Source organism: Salvelinus fontinalis, chromosome 17 (genome assembly GCF_029448725.1).
Source record: "Salvelinus fontinalis isolate EN_2023a chromosome 17, ASM2944872v1, whole genome shotgun sequence".
NCBI classification, from domain to species: Eukaryota; Metazoa; Chordata; class Actinopteri; order Salmoniformes; family Salmonidae; genus Salvelinus; species Salvelinus fontinalis.
In genome coordinates this window covers 40,791,848-40,816,121 of record NC_074681.1, presented here as the reverse complement: position 1 = coordinate 40,816,121, position 24,274 = coordinate 40,791,848, and the positions used below count along the sequence as shown (strand labels likewise).

General features: G+C 44.2%; 2 protein-coding genes across 4 annotated transcripts in view; one reads left to right on the top strand and one right to left on the bottom strand.

The window, feature by feature from the left end:
• The window catches only part of LOC129814390 (TSC22 domain family protein 2-like), a 44,776-nt gene extending 36,545 nt beyond the window's left edge, over positions 1-8,231 (top strand). For both annotated transcript variants that reach the window (XM_055867489.1, XM_055867490.1), the window contains 2 exons: positions 5,949-6,000; positions 6,329-8,231. In XM_055867489.1, the coding sequence (XP_055723464.1) occupies positions 5,949-6,000; positions 6,329-6,751 (475 nt within the window). In that variant the 3' untranslated portion in view covers positions 6,752-8,231. The remainder of the gene's footprint in view (positions 1-5,948; positions 6,001-6,328) is intronic.
• Positions 8,232-14,824: 6,593 nt separating this feature from the next.
• On the bottom strand, positions 14,825-24,072 carry LOC129814388 (UAP56-interacting factor-like). 2 transcript variants are annotated; one of them, XM_055867488.1, is made up of 9 exons: positions 23,836-24,072; positions 23,179-23,310; positions 22,833-23,005; positions 22,431-22,645; positions 18,071-18,143; positions 17,889-17,953; positions 17,601-17,678; positions 17,267-17,399; positions 14,825-16,778 (listed from the first exon to the last, which is right to left on the bottom strand). In XM_055867488.1, exons 1-9 carry the CDS (start codon positions 23,906-23,908, stop codon positions 16,680-16,682), a joined length of 1,041 nt encoding a protein of 346 aa, XP_055723463.1. In that variant the 5' UTR covers positions 23,909-24,072; the 3' UTR covers positions 14,825-16,679. The 2 variants fall into 2 exon arrangements, with proteins under 2 accessions (XP_055723463.1, XP_055723462.1); XM_055867487.1 differs by having other exon boundaries at positions 14,825-16,781; positions 23,836-24,071.
• Between the last annotated feature and the right edge of the window lie 202 nt (positions 24,073-24,274).

Here is a 24,274-nt window from a genome sequence, read left to right as displayed (position 1 = left end):
GGGGGAGCGTTGCTTCACAGCTATTTTCAGGTCTCCAGAGATGTTCGATTGGGTTCAAGTCCGGGCTCTGGCTGGGCCACTCAAGAACATTCAGAGACTTGTCCCGAAGCCACTCCAGCGTGGTCTTGGCTGTGTGCTTAGGGTCATTGTCGTGTTGAAAGGTGAATCTTCACCCCCAGTCTGAGGTCCTGAGCGGTCTGGAGCAGGTTTTCATCAAGGATCTCTCTGTACTTTGCTCCGTTCATCTTTGCCTAGGTCCTGACTAGTCTCCCACTCCCTGCCGCTGAAAAACATCCCCACGGCATGATGCTGCCGCCACCAAGCTTCACCGTAGGGATGGTGCCTGGTTTTTCTCCAGACGTGACGCTTGGCATTCAGGCAGAAGAGTTCAATATTGGTTTCATCAGACCAGAGAATCTTGTTTCCCATGGTTGTAATCCATTGGTTGCCTTTTGGCAAACTCCAAGTTGGCGGTCATGTGCCTTTTACTGAGGAGTGGCTTCCGTCTGGCCACTCTACCATAAAGGCCTGATTGGTGGAGTGCTGCAGAGATGGTTGTCCTTCTGGAAGGTTCTCCCATCTCCACAGAGGAACTCTAGAGCTGTATCAGAGTGACCATCGGGTTCTCGGTTACATCCCTGACCAAGGCCATTCTCCCCCAATTGCTCAGTTTGGCTGGGCGGCCAGCTCTAGCAAGAGTCTTGGTGGTTCCAAACTTCTATGTAAGAATGATGGAGGTCACTGTTCTTGCACCTTCAAAGCTGCAGTAATGTTTTGGTACCTTGACACAATCCCGTCTCTGAACTCTACGGACAATTCCTTCGATGTCATGGCTTGGTTTTTTCTCTGACAAGCCCTGTCAACTGTGGGACCTTATATAGACAGGTGTGTACCTTTCCAAATCATGTCCAATCTATTGAATTTACCACAGGTGGACTCCAATCAGGTTGTAGAAACGTCTCAAGGATGATCAATGGAAACGGGATACACCTGAGCTCAATTTCGAGTCTTATAGCAAAGGGTCTGATTACTTATGTAAATAAGGTATTTATTTTGTATAAATGTGCAAGCATTTATAAACCTGTTTTCACTGTTATTATGGGGTATTGTGTGTAGATTGCTGAGGATTTAAAAAAATATATATTATTCATTTTAGAAGGCTGCAACATAACAAAATGTGGAAAAAGTAAATGGGTCTGAATACTTTCCAAAGGCACTGTATATACAGGGAGTACCAGTACCATATCAATGTTCAGGGGTATGAGGTAGATATGTACACGTGGGCAGGGATAAGGTGAATATTAGAATAGATAATAATAAAAGTTAATAAATAAAATGGCAGCAAGAGGAAGTCCAGAATCCAGTTGCAGAGGGATGTGTTAAGTCCCAGTGTCCTGAGCTTGATGATGAGCTCGGAGGGGACTATGGTATTGAACACTGAGCTATGGTTAATTAACAGAATTCTCACAGGTATTCCATTTGTCCAGGTGGGAGAGAGCAGTGTGAAATAGGGCTGGGAGTTATACCGTATTTTACTATATACCGGTATTTATACATGGACTGGTTTGGATTTTTACTTTACTTTTTATAATTGTACTTCAATGTTTATTCGGTGTGATATGCAACTCCGGCGTGTGTAATGTCAGTTTTTATAGTTTATTCCGTTTGCTACTTGCAAGTCAGCTCCCTCCTGCATGCAATGATTTAGGTCAGGGATGGGCAACTGGCGGCCCTTTTGTAGGCCCGCGGACCAATATTTTGAGATGTATATCTCAGTGAAGGCTGCTGAAGGGAGGACGGCTCATAATAATGGCAGGAACAGAGCCATGTATTTGATGTATTTGATACCATTACCACGAGCCCGTTCTCCCCAATTAAGGTGCTAGTTTGAGAAACAGACGCCTCACAAGTCCTCAACTGTCAGCTTCATTAAATAGTACCCGCAAAACACCAGTCTCAACGTCAACAGTGAAGAGGCGACTCCGGGATGCTGGCCTTCTAGGCAGAGTTGCAAAGAAAAATCCGTATCTCAGACTGGCCAATAAAAAGATAAGATTAAAATGGGTAAAAGAACACACACTGGACAGAAGAACTCTGTCTAGAAGGCGAGCATCCCGGAGTCGCCTCTTCACTGTTGACGTTGAGACTGGTGTTTTGCGGGTACTATTTAATGAAGCTGCCAGTTGAGGACTTGTGAGGTGTCTGTTTCTCAATCTAAACAATGTAGTAAGCAAGTCGAATTACCGACCGGGGTGGGGCCCATTTGATAATTAGTTATCATATTAAAAACTGCCTCCACCCTATGGCAAATTGTGTAGAATTGCTGGAAATTTGTTATAAACTTGCAGAATCTTCTCTCCGCCTCATGTCAAAATGTGTAGAATTGCAGCAAACTTGCTTTAAAACGGCAACATTTTCTCTATGCCCCATGGCAAAATGTGCAGAATTACAGGAAATGAATTTTAAAGTATGTTTTTTTTAGTCTTCGCTGTCAGGTGGGCCGCTAAAATATTTTGCTCGCAAGGGGTTGTGTATATGGATGTATACGCAGATCCACGAGCCACTGCGGCCCATCATGAGTTTCGTTTTTTTTGGTGGCCCCCACCCCCATCAGTTTCCCATCCCTGATTTAGATATACATCATGACCTGCATGCCACTTCCCACAACAAGCCCTGCCCCCTGTCACTCAAGGAGAGCAGTTATTGGTGTTGCTCGATCACGGAGTCATGAGTACTTCACTTGCGGTTTGCTCAGTCTGGATGGTCAGACGCAAGAAGATGTTGGTGACAACGATGCTGCTTTCAAAGTGTCCTATAATTACTCTATTAGTTTGTGTAGCTTACTATCTGCAAACAGCTTGTTTGTCTTTTCTTAACAAGTGAAAATAAATTGTTAGCTGCTAATTGCTAGTTAAAGGGCTAGCTAGCTAAATGTAATCAGTCAGAGCAAACCTAGCTAGCTAATACAGCCTGATATCAGTGCTGGTGTAGGTCTGGATCAGTATGTTTGTACAACGGTATCTTCTAAATCCGAGAGGAATAGTCGAAGCATAAATATGTTAGCTACCTAGCTAGCTACACGAAGAAGTATCCCCTGGGAAATGCTGACCAACACTACCCTGTCACAATAATTCCTCCCTGGCTTATTCATTTATCATGTCAAACAACAATGTATTCAAAGTGCTGCCCACTATATTCCAACTATTGAATTACAATAATCATATTTCCACGATTCCAACAGGACACCAATAAACTATGCCTATATCATGCAGCCCTGCTTGTCACAGTGTGGAAATGATAAAAGTGTGGGAAATTCAGAAATTGATGTAAATGCTAGAAATTATTTTTGGGTTGAATTGAACTGTATAAAACAGGGCTGTCCAACCCTGTTCCTGGAGAGCTACCCTCCTGTAGGTTTTCCTTTCATCCCCAGTTGTAACTAACCTGATTCAGCTTATCAACCAGTTAATTATTAGAATCAGGTGCGCTAGATTAAGGTTGGAGAGAGAACCTACAGGATGGTAGCTCTCCAGGATCAGGTTTGGACAGCCCTGGTATAAAACAATCAGAATGGAGAAATCACTTAATTGTTGCCACCCTAGAGCATATTTAGAACATATATATTTATTATTTTTTTATTATTATTTTTTTTACTTAAAAGCCATCATACTGTCAAGAATTTAGAAAAATAGTATGATATTTTGGCCATAACGCTCAGCCCTAGTGTGAAGTACAGTTGAGATTGCGTCATCTGTGGAACTGTTAGGGTGGTATGTTAATTGGAGTGGGTCTTGGATGATGGTGTTGATGTGTGCCATGAGCAGCTTTTAAAGCACTTCATGATTTACAGATGTGAGTTACCGGGTAATAGACGATAAAAGGTCACAGTGCAGAATTATTACATGAATGAATGAATGCATTTGACAGATTTTAAAATACATGATTGCGTCAAACAATGCAATTGTTGAGGATACAAAAAGTTGAGACTTTTCTGATCCTCATAACTTTGATGGACAGGGTCACACGATGTGTTCGCTGTAGTTTTGTCCGTTTCCGTTGCACATTCAACTTGTGAAAAGCACAGTATATACAGTGGGGTCTGGAATTATTGGATCCCTTTATAAAGATTAGCAAAAAATAGAAATACTGTTAAAAATACGTTTAACAAATAATTTATACTAATACAATTGTTCAGAAAAATGTTTAACAAGTAATACAAATAATCTAAAAAAAGACACCGGTCAATTATTGGATCCCCGGTTTTCAACAGGCTACTCTAGCACCCTCCCCTTGTGAGAGTAACAAGATTATTTGGAGAACACATTGGTGTGCGTGGCCAAAGACCTCTATTTTCGTCATATGACCATAATAATACATTAATAAAAGACAGTACTGTGCAGCTGTCTTTATCGACCTGGCCAAGGCTTTCGACTATGTCAATCACCGCATTCTTATCGGCAGACTCAACAGCCTTAGTTTCTTAAATGACTGCCTCGCCTGGTTCACCAACTACTTCTCAGACAGAGTTCAGTGTGTCAAATCGGAGGGCCTGTTGTCCGGACCTCTGGCAGTCTCTATGGGGGTACCACAGGGTTCAATTCTCGGACCGACTCTTTTCTCTGTATATATCAGCGATGTCGCTCTTGCTGCGGGTGATTCCCTGATTCACCTCTACGCAGGCGACACCATTCTGTATACATCTGGCCCTTCTTTGGACACTGTGTTAACTAACCTCCAGACGAGCTTCAATGCCGTACAACACTCTTTCCGTGGCCTCCAACAGCTCTTAAACGCTAGTAAAACCAAATGCATGCTTTTCAACCGTTCCCTGCCCGCACCCGCCCGCCTGACTAGCATCACTACTCTGGACGGTTCTGACTTAGAATATGTGGACAACTACAAATACCTAGGTGTCTGGCTAGACTGTAAACTCTCCTTACAGACTCATATTAAACATCTCCAATCCAAAATTAAATATAGAATCGGCTTCCTATTTCGCAACAAAACCTCCTTCACTCACGCCGCCAAACATACCCTCGTAAAACTGACTATCCTACCGATCCTCAACTTCAGCGATGTCATTTACAAAATAGCCTCTCCTCAGACTGCATCCAGTTTGCTATCACAGTGCCATCCGTTTTGTCACCAAAGCCCCTTATACCACCCACCACTGCGACCTGTATGATCTAGTCGGCTGGCCCTTGCTACATATTTGTCGCCACACCCACATGCTCCAGGTCATCTATGTTAGGTAAAGTTCCGCCTTATCTCAGCTCACTGGTGCCGATAACACCCACCCGTAGCACGCGCTCCAGCAGGTATATGTCACTGGTCATCCCCAAAGCCAACACCTCTTTGGCCGCCTTTCCTTCCAGTTCTCTGCTGCCAATGACTGGAACAAATTGCAAAAATCGCTGAAGCTGGAGACTTGCATTTCCCTCACTAACTTTAAACATCAGCTATTTGAGCAGCTAACTGATCGCTGCAGCTGTACATAGTCCATCTGTAAATAGCCCATCCAATCTACCTACCTCATCCCCATATTGTTTTTATTTACTTTTCTGCTCTTTTGCACACCAGTATTTCTACTTGCACATCACCATCTGCTCATCTATCACTCCAGTGTTAATTTGCTAAATTGTTATTACTTCGCTACTATGGCCTATTTATTGCCTTACCACCTCACGCCATTTTCACGCTGTATATCGACTTTCTTTTTCTATTGTGTTATTAACTGTACTCTTGTTTATTCCATGTGTAACTCTATGTTGTTTGTCGTACTGCTTTGCTTTATCTTGGCCAGGTCGCAGTTGTAAATGAGAACTTGTTCTCAACTAGCTTACCTGGTTAAATAAAGGTGAAATAATACAATTAAAAAAATAATGATTGGTTGAATAATTTACCTGTGATTTTGTCTTCATTCTAATATTCTCCTCTTCCTTTTACAGTGCCTCTGGAGCCAGTGTTGTTGCCATTGATAATAAAATAGAACAAGCCATGGTAAGGGTTTATTGAATCATAATCATTTTTATAGTATCATATTTTGCTGTCATTTTGGTTTTAAACAGTGTTGATGAAATGGAACTACTGTATTGGAAAGGAGTGAATCTCAACTAATTTGCTCAGGTCCCACTGGTTTAGGTCGCTTCTTGGTACTTAACTAAAAAAATCTAAACTAATTCAAATAAGTTGCCATCTAGAGACGCCATCACCTAGTTTCCTGGTCGCTGTGTTGATGACGAGGATGAGTTTTCTCTTCTGTCCTCTCGTAATGAATGTTGGCGAGCTAAATGCTATTAGCATGTCCCTTGTTTTCTTTCTATCTCAGGACCTGGTGAAAAGCCATCTGATGTACGCGGTGCGCGAGGAGGTGGAGGTGCTGAAGGAGCAGATCAAGGAGCTGTTTGAGAGGAACGCTATGCTGGAGCGGGAGAACGCCGTGCTGAAATCCCTGGCCAACAGCGACCAGCTGTCTCAGCTCTCTGTCCGGCCGGCCGACACAAACTCCTCCTGCAGCACGCCTCCACAGCAAGGGGTGGGCCAAGGCCAGCCGCAACTACATGCTCCACCACAAGCCCAGCTTCAAACACAGCCGCTCCAGGCCCAGTCCCAGCAACTTCAAACCCAGCCTCAAGTGCTGCTTCAGCTCCAGTCCCAGCAACTACAGCCTTTGTCTCAACCCCAGCTCCAGCTTGACACCAGCCAGCCCCCGCCTTCGCAGCAACCACAGCCCAACGTCAACTCCGCTTGATGTGCATCTTCCCTCCCTATCTCTCTCCGTGACAGGAGAGGGGGGGGAGGGGGAAAAAAGTAGAAAACATCCTCCAATTCTAAATTGGCATACGAAGCAAAAAAACAATATTGTCTTGTTCGCCACCAGCTTGACCACCACAACCAAGAGCAGTGCTTCAGTGTGTCTGTGTGTGTGCTGTATGCCGGCTGTTCGGCCTTCCCAGTGTTAATGCAATCATCGAGCGAGAGAGAGTATGCGCAAGAGAAAGGGGGGCACTTCTTGTGGGGCGCCATGCTGGAGCTTTGACCGACCCCCCCCCACCCCCCCCCCACCCCCACCCAGGGGCAACACGCAGAGGAGAGGGGAAACTCACGAGGACAAATCATCGTGTCCCAGAGTTTTTTTTTTTTTTTTTTTTTAAGAGAATCGAGTCGGGAAGGGGTTTATTTTTAGCCTTGCAGTTTCATGTTGTAAGTAAGTGGGAGAGATCTATTTTCGGAGCCGCGCCAACATTTTCTTCTTCGACATAAGTCCAATCAGTCTAAAGTTCTACTGTTAATGTTTATTTATTACTGGGCTGCTATTTTCATAAAGGAACAATGTCTCACAAAAAGAAACAAACTAAAAAAAATATATATATATCTAAAAATAAACATTGAGCCTTATCTTTTTTTTCTTTTTGACTTTTTTTTGTCATTAGTGTTAAAAATAACTGGCCCTACATCCAATAGGCAGTTTATTGCATTAACCAGTTGAATATGTAGGCAATAATAAAGAAACTCTGACACGTCTAACACTAAATGGGCTGTTTTACGATGAAATTGTTTATCCGCATCAGTCAAGATCTAGTTTGAATGTACATTTTGTATAGAGTGTAAAGTATTATGCGCATAGCAAAGTTTGTACAGGTGACCACCAACTCTTGTGACAGGAAATCTGAACATGAATCTGCGGTAGGCTATTTTGACGACAACTTCCAATCCAATTGCTAGTTTCTTTGTCTGAAATTGACAGTTTATTGCCATACTTCCCCGCCCCTACCCTAATGTCGTCTTGTGCATTTGTTTCCGGGATGGGGGCAAAAAATGCTGTGAAATCGTTCAAAACCTACTTTGTAACCAAAGATGCAAAGCTGTGTAATTCTATTATTTTGCACACTTCTATGTATTTTGTTACTTTTTCCTCCTTCACAACAAAATATTTTTGTTGCTGTTTAGCATGTTCTGCATGATCTGTAATCTTCAACCCACTTTCTTACCTCATTTTTATTCAGCACTCTTATTGTAAGATCTGTGAACAATGTAAATGGGGGAAAAAGACATGGAGACAGAGCTAGGGTTTTGGTTGAGCAACACAAACTAGTGTTAGACACTAGCTGCAAAAAAATGAAGTGAGCCATGTTTTGTTCATTTAAATGGTGTTTGAATTTCATATGCCAATAGTTTTGTTACATTGCAAATTTGTATCTATTTAAATAAATGCAATCTTCCGATTCAAATTTTGTGAAAACCTGAGTACCTTTTTTGTGAAATGACTACCCATTAGGAACCACAGGAGACTTGAAGTATTTTAAATTGTCACACTGTGTGTTTTAAAGTCTTTCCATAAATGCCTAAAGAATGTACCATTCTAATTAGTTTGCTTCTAGCAAATGTCACACACTTAACCAGAGAGGAGTAATGGGCCCAATCCCAAATCCTCCCCTAAACCCTGCCTGCACCTGGGAGGAATCTAACTGGTAATAGCGCCATCTTGCCCTCTGATAGGCTAGGTGAGAGTTTCACCATATTGCTTATACCAATCAAATCATCTATGTGGCTGGAAGGTGTGTTAGGATTCTGAACGGTCAGATGGCTAGCAACAATGACAAGAATCTGCCATGTTGGGAATCGTAGATGGCTTGTATCTTGATTTAAAAATAAAGGAGAGCCGCATACTCTAGGAGCTCAGATGCAAAATTGTAATTACCAACGTTTCGACAGCCAAGCTGTCTTCATCAGCCAAGCTGTCTTCATCAGCCAAGCTGTCTTCATCAGCCAAGCTGTCTTCATCAGCCAAGCTGTCTTCATCAGCCAAGCTGTCTTCTACTCCGCTAGCCAGCACCTCGCCTAAATAGGTGTGTGTTTCTTTTTCTTCTAGATTGGCTTGTATCTTGATACCATGTTTTGACTGTTTATGCTAAAATTAGCTAACTGACTGTAATGATGCATTTAAAGGATAAGTGTTCATTGTGAAAATGTATTTGTTTAAAACTTTTGGTAACTAAATATAGTTTACATATTGATAGTCTAAGCCAATCCTGTCTGTTTTGCCCCATAGTTGTGCACTCGTCAGTTTGGTTGCTAAACAACCAACCCGTCTATAGGGCGCAGGGTTTACAGGAGGATTTGGAATTGGCCTAAAAAGTCTTTCCTACAAGACTGGTTTGCCAGCCTGTCGAGCAACTCATTCCTTACTGAATGATTTGGTCTGAAAAGATGCCCAATCCCAAATCAGCCCCTGGCTCCTCTGCAATTACCTGAGACCTGTCCAGAACAACCCCTCAGTTGGAATTTTTGTAAGTGTTCTCAAATTTGTTTATTTTGCTGAAAATGTTTGTCTTGAGTCTCACTTCATGACTTGAATATTAGCCATGTCATAGCAGTTGGACTCTCCACATGGCTGATATTGTACCCAATTTATTAACATTTTATGAAGAGCTTGAATACCTATAATAACCCAACCTGAATTTTCAATTAATTTGTGTAATATTTTTAAGTTTCTATAAGTGTAGAGAACCTGTAAAGTAATGACATTTTTTTCAGGAAATCCAGGTAGGGGAAGCAGCATCCCCTGGTCAAATCTTTGTCTTTGTCGTCGTCCTCTTTTCTTGGCATGGGTCTTCGTCCTCTTGAAGTAACCTCTCAGCCTCTTCCAGAAGGACTTCTTGGCAGGTTTAGGTGCAGCATCCTCAGCCAGCTCAGCTCTAACCTCCTGGAGTCTCCTCGGGCACGGCCTGGGTGATGTGGTGGACCAGGATGGGGGCATCCTCTGGGATGCTGGCGCGAGGGTCTGCTCCGAGCCCAGTGATTGGGCCGACCTGGCACGGCACTTACCGGACCCCTTTCTCACCATCTCAAGCGATGGTACCCTCTCATGGTGGATAACAATGTCCTCGCACCTTGGGTAGACCGAGAAGAGCCAGGACTCAACGGTGCTGGTACTGGAGCATAGGCTGGTGCGGCTGCGTTCTGATCCGTCCCTGCTGGTGCGGCTGCGTTCTGATCCGTCCCTGCTGGAGCATAGGCTGGTCCGGCTGCGTTCTGATCCGTCCCTGCTGGAGCATAGGCTGGTGCGGCTGCGTTCTGATCCGTCCCTGCTGGAGCATAGGCTGGTGCAGCTGATCCGTCCCTGCTGGAGCATAGGCTGGTGCGGCTGCGTTCTGATCCGTCCCTGCTGGAGCATAGGCTGGTGCGGCTGCGTTCTGATCCGTCCCTGCTGGAGCATAGGCTGGTGCAGCTGATCCGTCCCTGCTGGAGCATAGGCTGGTGCGGCTGCGTTCTGAGCCGTCCCTGCTGGAGCGGCTGCGTTCTGATCCGTCCCTGCTGGAGCATAGGCTGGTGCGGCTGCGTTCTGATCCGTCCCTGCTGGAGCATAGGCTGGTGCGGCTGCGTTCTGATCCGTCCCTGCTGGAGCATAGGCTGGTGCGGCTGCGTTCTGATCCGTCCCTGCTGGAGCATAGGCTGGTGCGGCTGCGTTCTGATCCGTCCCTGCTGGAGCGGCTGCGTTCTGATCCGTCCCTGCTGGAGCATAGGCTGGTGCGGCTGCGTTCTGATCCGTCCCTGCTGGAGCGGCTGCGTTCTGATCCGTCCCTGCTGGAGCATAGGCTGGTGCGGCTGCGTTCTGATCCGTGCCTGCTGGAGCGGCTGCGTTCTGATCCGTCCCTGCTGGAGCATAGGCTGGTGCGGCTGCGTTCTGATCCGTCCCTGCTGGAGCGGCTGCGTTCTGATCCGTCCCTGCTGGAGCATAGGCTGGTGTGGCTGCGTTCTGATCCGTCCCTGCTGGAGCATAGGCTGGCGCGGCTGCGTTCTGATCCGTCCCTGCTGGAGCATAGGCTGGTGTGGCTGCGTTCTGATCCGTCCCTGCTGGAGCATAGGCTGGTGCGGCTGATCCGTCCCTGCTGGAGCGGCTGCGTTCTGATCCGGCCCTGCTGGAGCGGCTGCGTTCTGATCCGTCCCTGCTGGAGCGGCTGCGTTCTGTTCCGTCCCTGCTGGAGCATAGGCTGGTGTGGCTGCGTTCTGATCCGTCCCTGCTGGAGCGGCTGCGTTCTGATCCGTCCCTGCTGGAGCATAGGCTGGTGCGGCTGCGTTCTGATCCGTCCCTGCTGGAGCATAGGCTGGTCCGGCTGCGTTCTGATCCGTCCCTGCTGGAGCATAGGCTGGTGCGGCTGCGTTCTGATCCGTCCCTGCTGGAGCATAGGCTGGAGCGGCTGCGTTCTGATCCGTCCCTGCTGGTCACCCAAGCGGCTTTTGGGGTGGACGGGATGTCCATGGTTTGGCTCTCCGCAGATGAGAGCCGAGGTATTGGGCTATGACAATACATAATCACATGCAAGTGGCAAGCAGGCTGTAGTAGTAGGCTAACAGCAGGTTGTCCAGAAAATCATAAAACAGGTGTTTGAGTTAAAAACAGCTGTTTGGACCTTTTCTAGTCTACCCCATGATGATGACATGATATGCCACGGTGATACAATAAGCCATGCTGAGCCAACAGGGCTATGGTCAAAAGTAGTGCACTATACAGGGAATAGGGTGCCATTTGGGGGACACAGTCTTGTTTTTGCCATTTCTGTTACATTCAAGGCCAAAGAAACAACTGCTACAGAATTTTAAAAAGAATATGGATGGGAGCCAACCAACCAATGCCCCCTCTCTCTCTCTTTGATCCCACCCAAACTTTTGGAGGCATACTGCTCTCCTAAAATTAAACTGGGTAGCAAATGTTAGGTGGCTAGCCAAATGTTAGGTGACAGCATCCGTGCAGCTACTGACAGGATAGTCTTTTCCTAAGGAATATATGTTCTATATTAAACACTGGGTATGCTCTGTAGCAGTGGTGTAAGTAGAGGGTAAATGCCTACCGGGATTAAGTACGTTCATTGTATTCAACTGAATAATGACTTTGTAGTTAGTATTGAGCGATGCCTAATCATAAATTAATGGACTTATTGCAAATAAAAGGCTGTGTGATGACATAGTGTAAATAAAAAATAATGCTTTCAGCTTAATCCCCATGTACCGAATAAAACATACAAGTTCAATGGGTTTCCATTGCATTTTCAACTCTAATGATGGTTTTGTCATAAACATTTTTTGCGTTATACAGCGAATGTGCCCAATCTGGTCTTGGCATGTGCACGCTAGTCAGTGCCCTCCAGCCAACTGCTTACAGACAGAGCAGGTAGTCTCCCGTCAGGGGAGTCATGCACCAAAAACATCTGAGGGGGCAGAAAGTATGTGAGGGTGGTCTGAAGATGGGCTATGCCCCTGTCCAAAAGTTGGAAAATGTAGAATGATTTAAACACCTGAAATAACTTTTTCCTGCAATCTAGAGCCATAATCATTATGCTTAATTCTGCATGTGCAAGCATTCCTGCTGACTGGTGGTTCTTTTTTAAAGAAACTAAATACGCTTATCTGCTAAAATCTGGGTAAAAGATTGAAAGGAATGAGTCTTATTCAGTACATTTCGTATTTGCTTGCTTTTCTAAAGTCTATTAAATTTGCCAGCAGGCATAGTTAGACAAGCTAGCTACTCTAACTTGATTGGTAGGCTGAAATTGCTTGTTGGTAGCTAGTTATGAGTTTGGGAGATTGGGAATCTATCTGTGCTAGCTAAAGCCAAATTCATAAAATTACTAGGTGGCTAGCACGATTAGAGAAACAAAATGTTTTGTTTTACAAAAAAAATGAAGGACAAATCTGAGGGGGCTTTGGGCATGGCTACCTCTGGCTACCTACATTATATTATTATGTACAAAAGAGTAAGATTATTTTAATTTTCAAATGGCAGCCAAGCATCGATCATCATGTCACCAGAATAAGACCCCGAATAGGCTATTAATTGGAAAGAGCATCAAGCTCATCACCATGATCTTTCAACACCCTGTGAACTCGTCATAATTTATTTAATCTGTAGCCTAATAAACTGCATGCTTTCCCGAGTTGTAGTGGGAGCAGGACTACCTCTTTTTGTTTTAAACAGCTAATTTCCTGCAAATCTACACATTTTGCCACAGGGCGGAGAAAAAATGTGCTGTTTTATATATCATCTCATGCTCATTTTGCCATGAGGATGAGAGAACATTTTGCAGTTTTAAAGCTTATTTCCTGCTATTCTACAAATTTTGCCATTAGGCTGAGATAAACATTTTCAGTTTTAAATCAAATTTCTTGCAATTCTACACATTTTACCATTGATTATGACATGTTCATATGCTATCTGTCCCCCCCCCCAATAATCCAGCCCTGAGTGTGAGGACTATACATCATATCATCACGACTCTTTACTTCAATATGATGGTTATATCAATATTAGCAGTCGTTTCCACTTATATTTCTTGCATAATTAATTTAACCGATACAAAAAGATCCCACCTTCTCTAGTGTACTTTGTTTTGTTGACTTTTGGAAAGTCTAATGACATATTAGCTGTCTCCATCAGGCCTGTCGTGACATTTTCTATGCGACATGTACTTTACTCACATAAACTCAGCCAAAAAAGAAACATCCCTTTTTCAGGACCCTGTCTTTCAAATATCATTCGTAAAAATCCAAATAACTTCAGAGATCTTAATTGTAAAGGGTTTAAACACTGTTTCCCATGCTTGTTCAATGAACCATAAAATGAATGAACATGCACCTGTGGAACGGTTGTTAAGGCCCTAACAGCTTACAGACAGTATGCATTTAAGGTCAGTTATCAAAACTTGGGACAATAAAGAGGCCTTTTTACTGACTCTAAAAAACACCAAAAGAAAGATGCCCAGGGTCCCTGCTCATCTGCGTGAACGTGCCTTAGGCATGCTGCAAGGAGGCATGAGGACTGCAGATGTGGACAGGGCAATAAATTGCAATGTCCGTACTGTGAGACGCATAAGACAGCACTACAGGGAGACAGCTGATCGTCCTCGCAGTGGCAGACCACATGTAACAACACCTGCACAGGATCGGTACATCCGAACATCCCACCTGCGTGACAGGTACAGGATGGCAACAACTGCCCGAGTTACACCAAGAACACACAATCCCTCCATCAATGCTCAGACTGTCCAAAACAGGCTGAGAGAAGCTGGACTGAGAGCTTGTAGGCCTGTTGTAAGGAAGGTCCTCACCAGACATCACCGGCAACAACGTAGCCTATGGGCACAAACTCACCGTCGCTGGACCAGACAAGACTGGCAAAAAGTGCTCTTCGTTGACGAGTTGCGGTTTTGTCTCACCAGGAGTGATGGTCGGATTCGCGTTTATCGTCAAAGGAATGAGCGTTACACCGAGGCCTGTACTCTGGAGCGGGATCGATTTGGAGGTGGGGGTTCCGTCTTGGTCTGGGGATGTGTGTCACAGCATCATCGGACTGAGCTTGTCATTGCAGGCAATCTCAACGCTGTGCATTACAGGGAAGACATCCTCCTCCCTCATGTGGTACCCTTTCTGTAGGCTCATCCTGACATGACCCTCCAGCATGACAATGCCACCAGCCGTACTGCTCTTTCTGTTCGTGATTTCCTGCAAGACAGGAATGTCAGTGTTCTGCAATGGCCAGCGAAAGAGCCGGGATCTCAATCCCATTGAGCACGTCTGGGACCTGTTGGCTCGGAGGGTGAGGGCCAGGGCCATTCCCCCCAGAAATCTGGTGCAGTCCATGAGATGCACTGCAGTACTTAAAGCAGCTGGTGGCCACACCAGATACTGCAGTACTTAATGCAACTGGTTCGGTTAGTCACGTCTGTGGAACTTGTTCAGTTTATGTCTCAGTTGTTGAATCTTGTTTTGTTCATACAAATATTTACACATTAAGTTTGCTGAAAATAAACGCAGTTGACAGAGGATGTTTTCTTTTGCCAAGTTTATAAAAGGTTGGAAGGAAACCTGGTTACAGTTCTCTACTTGGGTATGAAAAGGTAGCAAAAAAAAATTATGCCACAGATACACCAACGAGCATTTCCTATAGGACAGCAGCCCACATTTATCAGAACCAAAAGAAATACACATTTTTACCACATATGTAACAAATTCCATTATTTTATACCTGTGAAGGGTATCAAAGGTGAAGTGAACTGTGGTTAAGGATTGTATTGGGCAAAAATACTTCAGCACTTAATTTTTCAACAAAAACTATGGCTGGAAACGTAGTTTATGCAAGTAACAGTTTGTGTCAAAACTATCAGTAGAGTTGAAAATGAAATGGAAACAATGAACTTCAGATTTTTATTCAATACATGAAAATTTAAGCTAAAAGTAAATTGTCTACACTACGTCATCACACACCCCTAATTTGTATCTGCAACAAGTCTGTTTGGTGGAAAAACGTGTATTTTCTTTATGCAGATTTTAGAATATTAGCATGAAAATGTCACGAATTCGATGGAAATCTAGCTAGAGAGGGAAACAACGTGCCACATTTCTTTATTTGAAACAAAACAAATAGTATTTAAAAAATGTCCCATTAATAAAAAAAGAATTTAACAAAAGACACACTAAACAAAACCCTTTCCTACTGGCACAAAGCAACATCCGTATTGAAAAACATTCTTCCAATGGCCTTCAGTACAACTCCCACAGCTGCACTCCTTGTGAGAAAAAGGATTTTCCTTTACGTCCTGACAAATGTTGAAACTCCTGAAGACAACAGCTAAGTACACTGAACAAAAATACAAACGCAACATGTAAAGCGTTGGTCACATGTTTCATGAGCTGAAATAAGATCCCAGAAATGTTCCATATGCACAAAATATTTCTCAAATTTTGTGCACAATTTGTTTACATCCCTGTTGGTGAGCATTTCTCCTTTGCCAAGATAATCCATCCTCCTGACAGGTGTGACATATCAAGAAGCTGATTAAACAGCATGATCATTACAAAGGTGCACCTTGTGCTGGGGACAATATAAAGACACTAAAATTTGCAGTCACAGAACACGCCACAGATGTCTCAGGTTGAGGGAGCATGCAATGGGCATGCTGACTGCAGTAATGTTATCCAGAGCTGTTGCCAGAGAACCGAATGTAAATTTCTCTACCATAAGCCACCTCCAACGTAGTTTTAGAGAATTTGGCAGTACGTCCAATCGGCCTTACAACCGCCGACCATGTGTAACCACGCCAGCTCAGGACCTCCACGTCTGGCTTCTTCACCTGCGGGATCGTCTGAGACTAGCCACCCGGACAGCTGGTGAAGCTGAGAAGTATTTCTGTCTGTAATAAAGCCCTTTGTGGGGGAAAAACTCGTTCTGATTGGCTGGGCCTGGCTCCCCAGTGGGTGGGCCTATGCCCTCCCAGGTCCACCCATGACTGCACCCCTGCCCAGTCATGTGAAATCAATAGATTAGGGCCTAATTTACTTATTTAAATTGACCGATTTCCTTATATGAACTGTAACTCAGTAAAATTGTTGCGTTTATTTTTTTGTTCAGTATACATTGTTAAGAATAATGATAGTGTCCTAGCATGGTACAAAAAAACAAAAAAAATCTTCCACAATAACTGCACCCGTATATAGTTCTCACATTTGAGGAGTAGTGCACTTTGTGTATCTCATTCTGCTGCTCCATGAGGAAAGTCACTCAGGAGAATCAGCTTAAGATCAGCGCAGGGACCTTTTGAATGGTTCCAGCAAATCAGATAAGTGTGGGTCAGTGTGCGTGTCTGTCTGAGTGGGACAGAAAGGTTTCCTTCATTATCGTTGGCTTAACCCACGGTGACGAATCGGCTGCCTTTGCTGGTCTGCGCAGTGGCGATGCGCTGGTCTTTCAGGATGCGGAATCGCTCATTCAAAGTCATCGCTGTCTGCTGTGACAACAGTTTGGATAGAGAAAGATTGTCAGAAAACCAATAATGCACTTCAGACAACTGGGTCATGTTGACTAGGCACAAAATGTATGCAATCTGAACATTCCAAATAACAAACGCTTGTCTACCTTTGCATTGTATGTTTTAAAACGGTTTCACATTTTGATAGAGCGTGCCCTAATGAATAGGACCCTGTACTCACCAATTCACAGGGTGAAACCTTGATTTTGAACCACCTGGGGGAGTTATACTCTTGACTATTTAGTTCAAACACAGTTCATAAAATGTATACTAACGCTCATCAGGACAAGATCCGAGCCACTTGGGCTGCATTTACACAGGCAGGCTAATTCTGATGATTTTCTTTTGCCAAAAAGAAAACCCAATCAGATCGACTCTTGTCAATAATTGGGCAAAAACTCAGAAATGGGCTGCCTGTGTAAACGCAGCCACTGTGTGATTGTGCACTTGTATCTTATTTTCACCTGTTTCCCCACACTGTTGATGTCAAACTGCAGGGGGACTCCTTTAGGTGGTACTGGTTTCTTCTCCTCCTCCACCTTGACTGGGGCCGGGCTGATGGGTGCCGAGGGGTGCAGGGACCAAGCACGGGGAGGCCTGGGGGAACAGAGAAGAAAATACATGGTGAGTGGTTGTTTATCTCGGCCCAGGAGTATTTCCTGACTATGTGAATTGTTCAGGCAAAACTCTGGCCCTTCATTATGATCAGGTCATATGTTAAGGAAAAACTACTGGTCCTGTGTATTCAGTCAGCCTCTGTTCTGAAAGTGGTCTGTGTGAGCTCATAATGGGACTCACTCAGGCTGCGTCATGGTGGCAGTGGGGTTGTCGATGGAAACGGTCAGGATCCCACTGCTGTTTGTTGACGTGCGCCATCTGGTGGACAGACAGGCAAACAGACAAACATAGCGTAAGACAACCTGTGGATAATGACAGTAGGAACTAAAGTGTTGGTCAGTGATTCCCATGGGACCCTAATTAGATAAAATGGCCATTACAGATAGCTAAGTGGCATTTCAAAATAATCGCAGCCTCTTGCAATATGGATATTCACAGCCCTAATCCACACACAGGTCAAATACTCACTGGCGAGATCTAACTGGAGTAGGGGGTAGAGAGGTTGGAGCTGGCTTCTGCACCTGGGCGTGAACCTGCAGTATGGACGAATGTACAAGTGAGACAACTTTTCATGCACTGGGTCTGTTCAAAAAAATTAAAAATAAAAGACTGCCTACGATCAGATATCAACATGCAAATAGAGAGCATACCTTGAGGCCCCTGTGGAAGAGAAACGTGGCCTGGCGGGCTTCTCTCTGGGTTTGATGGACAGGCGGCAGGGGCCTACAAGGAGAACACAAGATGGCAGGTTAGTTGACACAGGAACGGAGATTAAAAAATGTTCCATGACGTCCTTCGTTTGTGCAATGTCATTGGAGAGCACTTGGAAATACTTAACAGGAGACAGTGATTCTCAGTGTCAGACTGAGCCAGTCCCAATTCGTTCCCTACCCTTTTGCCTTGAAGTTAACCCTTCGATGTTTGCAGATTTTACAGGCCTGGATGGGTATACGGTGTGTATACAGTATAGCGCAGGGTTTCCGTTAACAGCCGACTTTTGACCCAAAAAATAGAAGAAAAGCCGATAAATAAAATTGGCACCGGCCAACACAAAGAAGAAATCCCATAGCGAATTAATGCTTTTTAGCCTATTCACTGATGGAAATATCAGTCTATGTACATTCCTTTGACTGGTCATTTTTATTAGTCGATGGGTTAATTTCCATAATCTATTTATCACACGTGTAGGACCTACAGCATACAGAGCCTTTGAGGGGGAAATCTGTCAGACAGCGCAAGAGCTGCAGCATCTTGTGGCGCTTTTAAGACAACTAGGAACTCGGGGGGTGGGGGTGGGGGGATAGGTCAAATCATGACGTCAGTGATCTTCATGTAGGAAAGTCTGATCTCTAGAAAGAGGCTCGAGTTTTTTTTTTTTTTCACCTTTATTTAACCAGGTAGGCTAGTTGAGAACAAGTTATTTTTGCAACTGCGACCCGGCCAAGATAAAGCATAGCAATTTGACACATACAACAACACAGAGTTACACATGGAATAAACAAAACAGTCAATAATACAGTAGAACAAAAGAAAACAAAAAGTCTATGTACAGTGAGTGCAAATGAGGTAAGATAATGGAGTTAAGGCAATAAATAGGCCATGGTGGTGAAGTAATTACAATATAGCAATTCAAATACTGGAATGGTAGATGTGCAGAAGATGAATGTGCAAGAAGAGATACTGGGGTGCAAAGGAGCAAGATAAATAAATACAGTATGGGATGAGGTAGGTAGATAGCCCATCTGTAAACAGCCTATGTACAGGTGCAGTGATCTGTGAACTGCTCTGACAGCTGGTGCTTAAAGCTAGTGAGGGAGATATGAGTCTCCAGCTTCAGAGATTTTTGCAATTTGTTCCAGTCATTGGCAGCAGAGAACTGGAAGGAAAGACGACCAAAGGAGGAATTGGCTTTGGGGGTGACCAGTGAGATATGCCTGCTGGAGTGCGTGCTACGAGTGGGTGCTGCTATGGTGACCAGTGAGCTGAGATAAGGTGGGGCTTTACCTAGCAGAGACTTGTAGATAACCTGTAGCCAGTGGGTTTGGCGACGAGTATGAAGCGAGGGCCAACCAACAAGAGCGTACAGGTCGCAGTGGTGGGTAGTATATGGGGCTTTGGTGACAAAACGGATGGCACTTTGATAGACTGCATCCAGTTTGTTGAGTAGAGCGTTGGAGGCAATTTTATAGATGACATCACCGAAGTCGAGGATCATTAGGATGGTCAGTTTTACAAGGGAATGTTTGGCAGCATGAGTGAAGGATGCTTTGTTGCGATATAGGAAGCCAATTCTAGATTTAATTTTGGCTTGGAGATGCTTAATGTGAGTCTGGAAGGAGAGTTTACAGTCTAACCAGACACCTAGGTATTTGTAGTTGTCCACAAGTCAGAGTCGTCCAGAGTAGTGATGCTGGACGGGCGAGCAGGTGCGGGCAGTGATCGGTTGAATAGCATGCATTTCGTTTTACTTGCGTTTAAGAGCAGTTGGAGGCCACGGAAGGAGTGTTGTATGGCATTGAAGCTCGTCTGGAAGTTAGTTAACACAGTGTCCCAAGAGGGGCCAGAAGTATACAGAATGGTGTGGTCTGCGTAGAGGTGTATCAGAGAATCACCAGCAGCAAGAGCAACATCATTGATGTATACAGAGAAGAGAGTCGGCCCGAGGATTGAACCATGTGGCACCCACATAGAGACTGCCAGAGGTCCGGACAACAGGCCCTCCGATTTGACACACTGAACTCGATCAGAGAAGTAGTTGGTAAACCAGGCGAGGCAATCATTTGAGAAACCAAGGCTGTCGAGTCTGCCAATAAGAATGTGGTGATTGACAGAGTCGAAAGCCTTGGCCAGGTTGATGAATACGGCTGCACAGTAATGTCTCTTATTGATGGCGGTTATGATGTTGTTTAGGACCTTGAGCGTGGCTGAGGTGCACCCATGACCAGCTCTGAAACCAGATTGCATAGCGGAGAAGGTACGGTGGGATTTGAAATGGTTGGTAATCTGTTTGTTAACTTGGCTTTCGAAGACCTTAGAAAGACAGGGTAGGATAGATATAGGTCTGTAGCAGTTTGGGTCTAGAGTGTCTCCCCCTTTGAAGAGGGGGATGACCGCGGCAGCTTTCCAATCTTTGGGAATCTCAGACGATACAAAAGAGAGGTTGAACAGGCTAGTAATAGGGGTTGCAACAATTTCGGCAGATCATTTTAGAAAGAGAGGGTCCAGATTGTCTAGCCCGGCTGATTTGTAGGGGTCCAGATTTTGCAGCTCTTTCAGAACATCAGCTATCTGGATTTGGGTAAAGGATAAATGGTGGGGGCTTTGGCGGGTTGCTTATTGAAAAAAATGCTTATTGAAATTCTCAATTATAGTGGATTTATCAGTGGTGACAGTTTTTCCTAGCCTCAGAGCAGTGGGCAGCTGGGAGGAGGTGCTCTTATTCTCCATGGACTTTACAGTGTCCCAGAACTTTTTTGAGTCAGTACTACAGGATGCAAATTTCTGTTTGAAAAAGCTAGCCTTAGCTTGCCTAACTGCCTGTGTATATTTGTTCCATACTTCCCTGAAAAGTTGCATATCACAGTGGCTGTTCAATGCGAATGCAGAACACCACAGGATGTTTTTGTGCTGGTCAAGGGCAGACAGGTCTGGAGTGAACCAAGGACTATATCTATTCCTAGTTTTTTTTGAATGGGGCATGCTTATTGAAGATGGTGAGGAAGGCACTTTTAAAGAATAGCCAGGCATCATCTACTGACGGGATGAGGTCAATGTCATTCCAGGATACCCCGGCCAGGTCGATTAGAAAGGCCTGTTCGCTGAAGTGTTTTAGGGAGCGTTTGACAGTGATGAGGGGTGGTCGTTTGGTCGCAGACCCATTACGGATGCAGGCAATGAGGCAGTGATCGCTGAGATCTTGATTGAAAACAGCAGAGGTGTATTTGGAGGGCGAGTTAGTTAGGATGACATCTATGAGGGTGCCCGAGTTCCCGAGTTGGATGACCGATCAAACCGATTTTCAGACCCCAGTTCCCAGTGGTCTTGAAAACACTGAAGTTGGAAGTCAGAGCTGTTTTGAACGCGGCATCAAACGGCAACAGAAGGCAGGCAGGCTTCATTAGCGTGGCACACACCACTTTGCAATGAACTGGAGGGAGTACGCATTTTGAAAACATATACTTAATTGTTTGAAACTTGAATGTTTTAATACGAACTATGCGGCAATATCTTACCTTGCTTCAAAATGTAATCTCTGTCACATGAAACTGCCCACATCTCCAGTTCCCTTTTGAAAACAGTGTTTTCCCACTAATTGCATTATGGAACGAACATTCGCACGTAGCCTACTACCTTGTGCGCATATGTGAAGAAATAATAGTTTATCAACATTTTAAGCTAAACGTTGTGATCGGTTGCGCCAGACTGATTGTTTTTTAAAGTTAATCTTTTAACACTTTTTTTTTAGCCTAGGCCTAATAATTGTATGAAGTTCGGATCTATCGTCCCCCAACTGTCCATAGTCTGAGAAATAAATAGCCTATTCCAAACAATAAGTTGTTAATCGTCTTGTTGGCTGAGGAAACGTAAATATGGACAGTTATTCTAACATGTTTAAATCAGAATTCGTAAGAAGGACCGCACATTGTTGCATTCTGGACTTGCACGTTCTGTTAATATGAATTACCATATTCCAAATATGATTTCTGTCATTCTGAGCACAGCGGCTGGATGCCGTAATCAGGTCAATACACATGGGTCTGGTACATTTCTAAAATGTCCGGTAAATTCAAATGTTGCCGGTCAAATGTCCGAGGCCACATTTTTCTAATGGAAAACCTGATATGGCACTTCCACCACATTACTTAAATGATACAGATCTGCAAACATTGAAGGGTTAAGGTCAATGGGAAGGGGTAGATAGCGAATTCGTACCGACTGACAGTGTGACGTGGTTATATTCCTTGGAGGGAAGTATTCCAAGAGTAAATTCTGCAATTGTAATTTTGTTACCGTCCCCGCAGCTGAACGGGTCTTGTCTGTGTCGTCGTGTCAGGGCCTCTCTGTACGTCTGTCTGTCTGTACGGCCTCCTCTGGCCTTGCGTCTGTCTGAATTGGGCTGATTGGATAAAAGGCCACGATTGGTTGTTGAAAGGCCGCGGTTGGTTGTTGAAGGGCCGCGGTTGGTTGTTGAAGGGCCGCGGTTGGTTGTTGAAGGGCCGTGACTTCTAAGAGGGAAAACGTAAATAGAGATGGTGAGCAGAGGAGCGAGGGCTACTTTGGAAACTAACTTACTCCTCCTCTTCGATCCCAACAAGGGTTGTGTTCATTAGGCATGAAACAGGAAAACGGTCCAAAACTAAGTGAAACATTTTGCCCTATTGAACATGTCCCAGATGTACGAGCCCTTAGTACCTGGTTGACAGTCGGTCGGTTGAGTGGACTGATGCCTTTCTGTACGGCTGACATCTTCCGGGCCGCCAGTCCAGTGATAACCCCTTGACCCCGGCTTTGACCAACCGGAGGGGGAATCTTCCGGCCTCTTCCAACACCCACTCTCGTTACGCCCCTTCTTGCTACACCACCTCCTGGAAATGACATGTGGACAATCCAAATGTGATGTCTTGAACAGGTTCATTGGTATTATAAGTGGAGCTAAAGTCTGCCATTTCAAATATCACAGGAATGACTGTATGAAGTTATTCAACAATAGAAAACTAGCTGCATTAAGGAGCACCACAAACATAGTTACTGTACACACCTCTTTGGGTCTGTCCTCCAGCTCCAACTGGTTTCCCTTGTACAAAGCCCTTTCCCTTCTGTAATGGCCTGCGGTTCCCTGGGCCTGGCCTCCGTGCTTGTTGCTCTTTCTTGTTCAGACGAATGATATCATCTAGGTAAGTAAGATGAACAAAACAATATTATAAATTGACTCGACAGTGAGCTCTTTTTCTAGTCAATGTAAAATCTAAATGCCAAGCATATGAATGAAAGTTTGTCTGACTCCTGGAAGTCTGAGTTGACTTTGTACATTATAACTAACAGTAGCTACATTCATTACTCACACTGACGTTTGGATGGGCCAAATATATAAAAATAGCTTAATGTTCTCATAAGATAACTCATAACTCATAAGACCTACAAAATATTAACTAGCTAACGTTACTGTAGCTAACGTTAACTGGCTTGGTCGCATTGAATGAACCCAGCTAGCTAACAAAGTTGCCAGAGCTTTTAGACTTCGAAACAGACAGTGGAATGTATATACATATATTTAGTTAAATAACAATGTATATTATGACCTTATAACCGTTTAGCTGGCTAGCTACTTTACATGCGAACATTAGCCATGGCTAGTTACAACAACCAAACCCGAGCTTCTGGTAACCACCACATCAAGAGCGGCGAGCGGCCTTACCTAAAGACATGTCAACCTTATCAGGTCCCTCAGAAGTGCTCCCCCGTACATTCGAAAAACCAACGTTACTCATACTGTAAAAATCTGGAGAATGTTATGGATAAAATTACAAAACTGCGCTTCAACTGCAAACTATAGCAAGCTAGCTAGCCTAGCTATCTACGTGAAATTCAACTCCCTCTGCAAACCTCTAATACACGCGCACTTGACACGAAGGGCATTTTGGGATGTGTAGTTTGGATGCCAGTAGACCCAATAAACCTTCTGTTACGAGAAAAAAAGAACACACCATGCGTGTAGTATATATATATATATATATATATATATATACATATATATATACATATACACATATATGTATATGTGTATATATATCTGTATGTGTGTATACACACACACACACATATATATATATATATACATATATATATATATACAT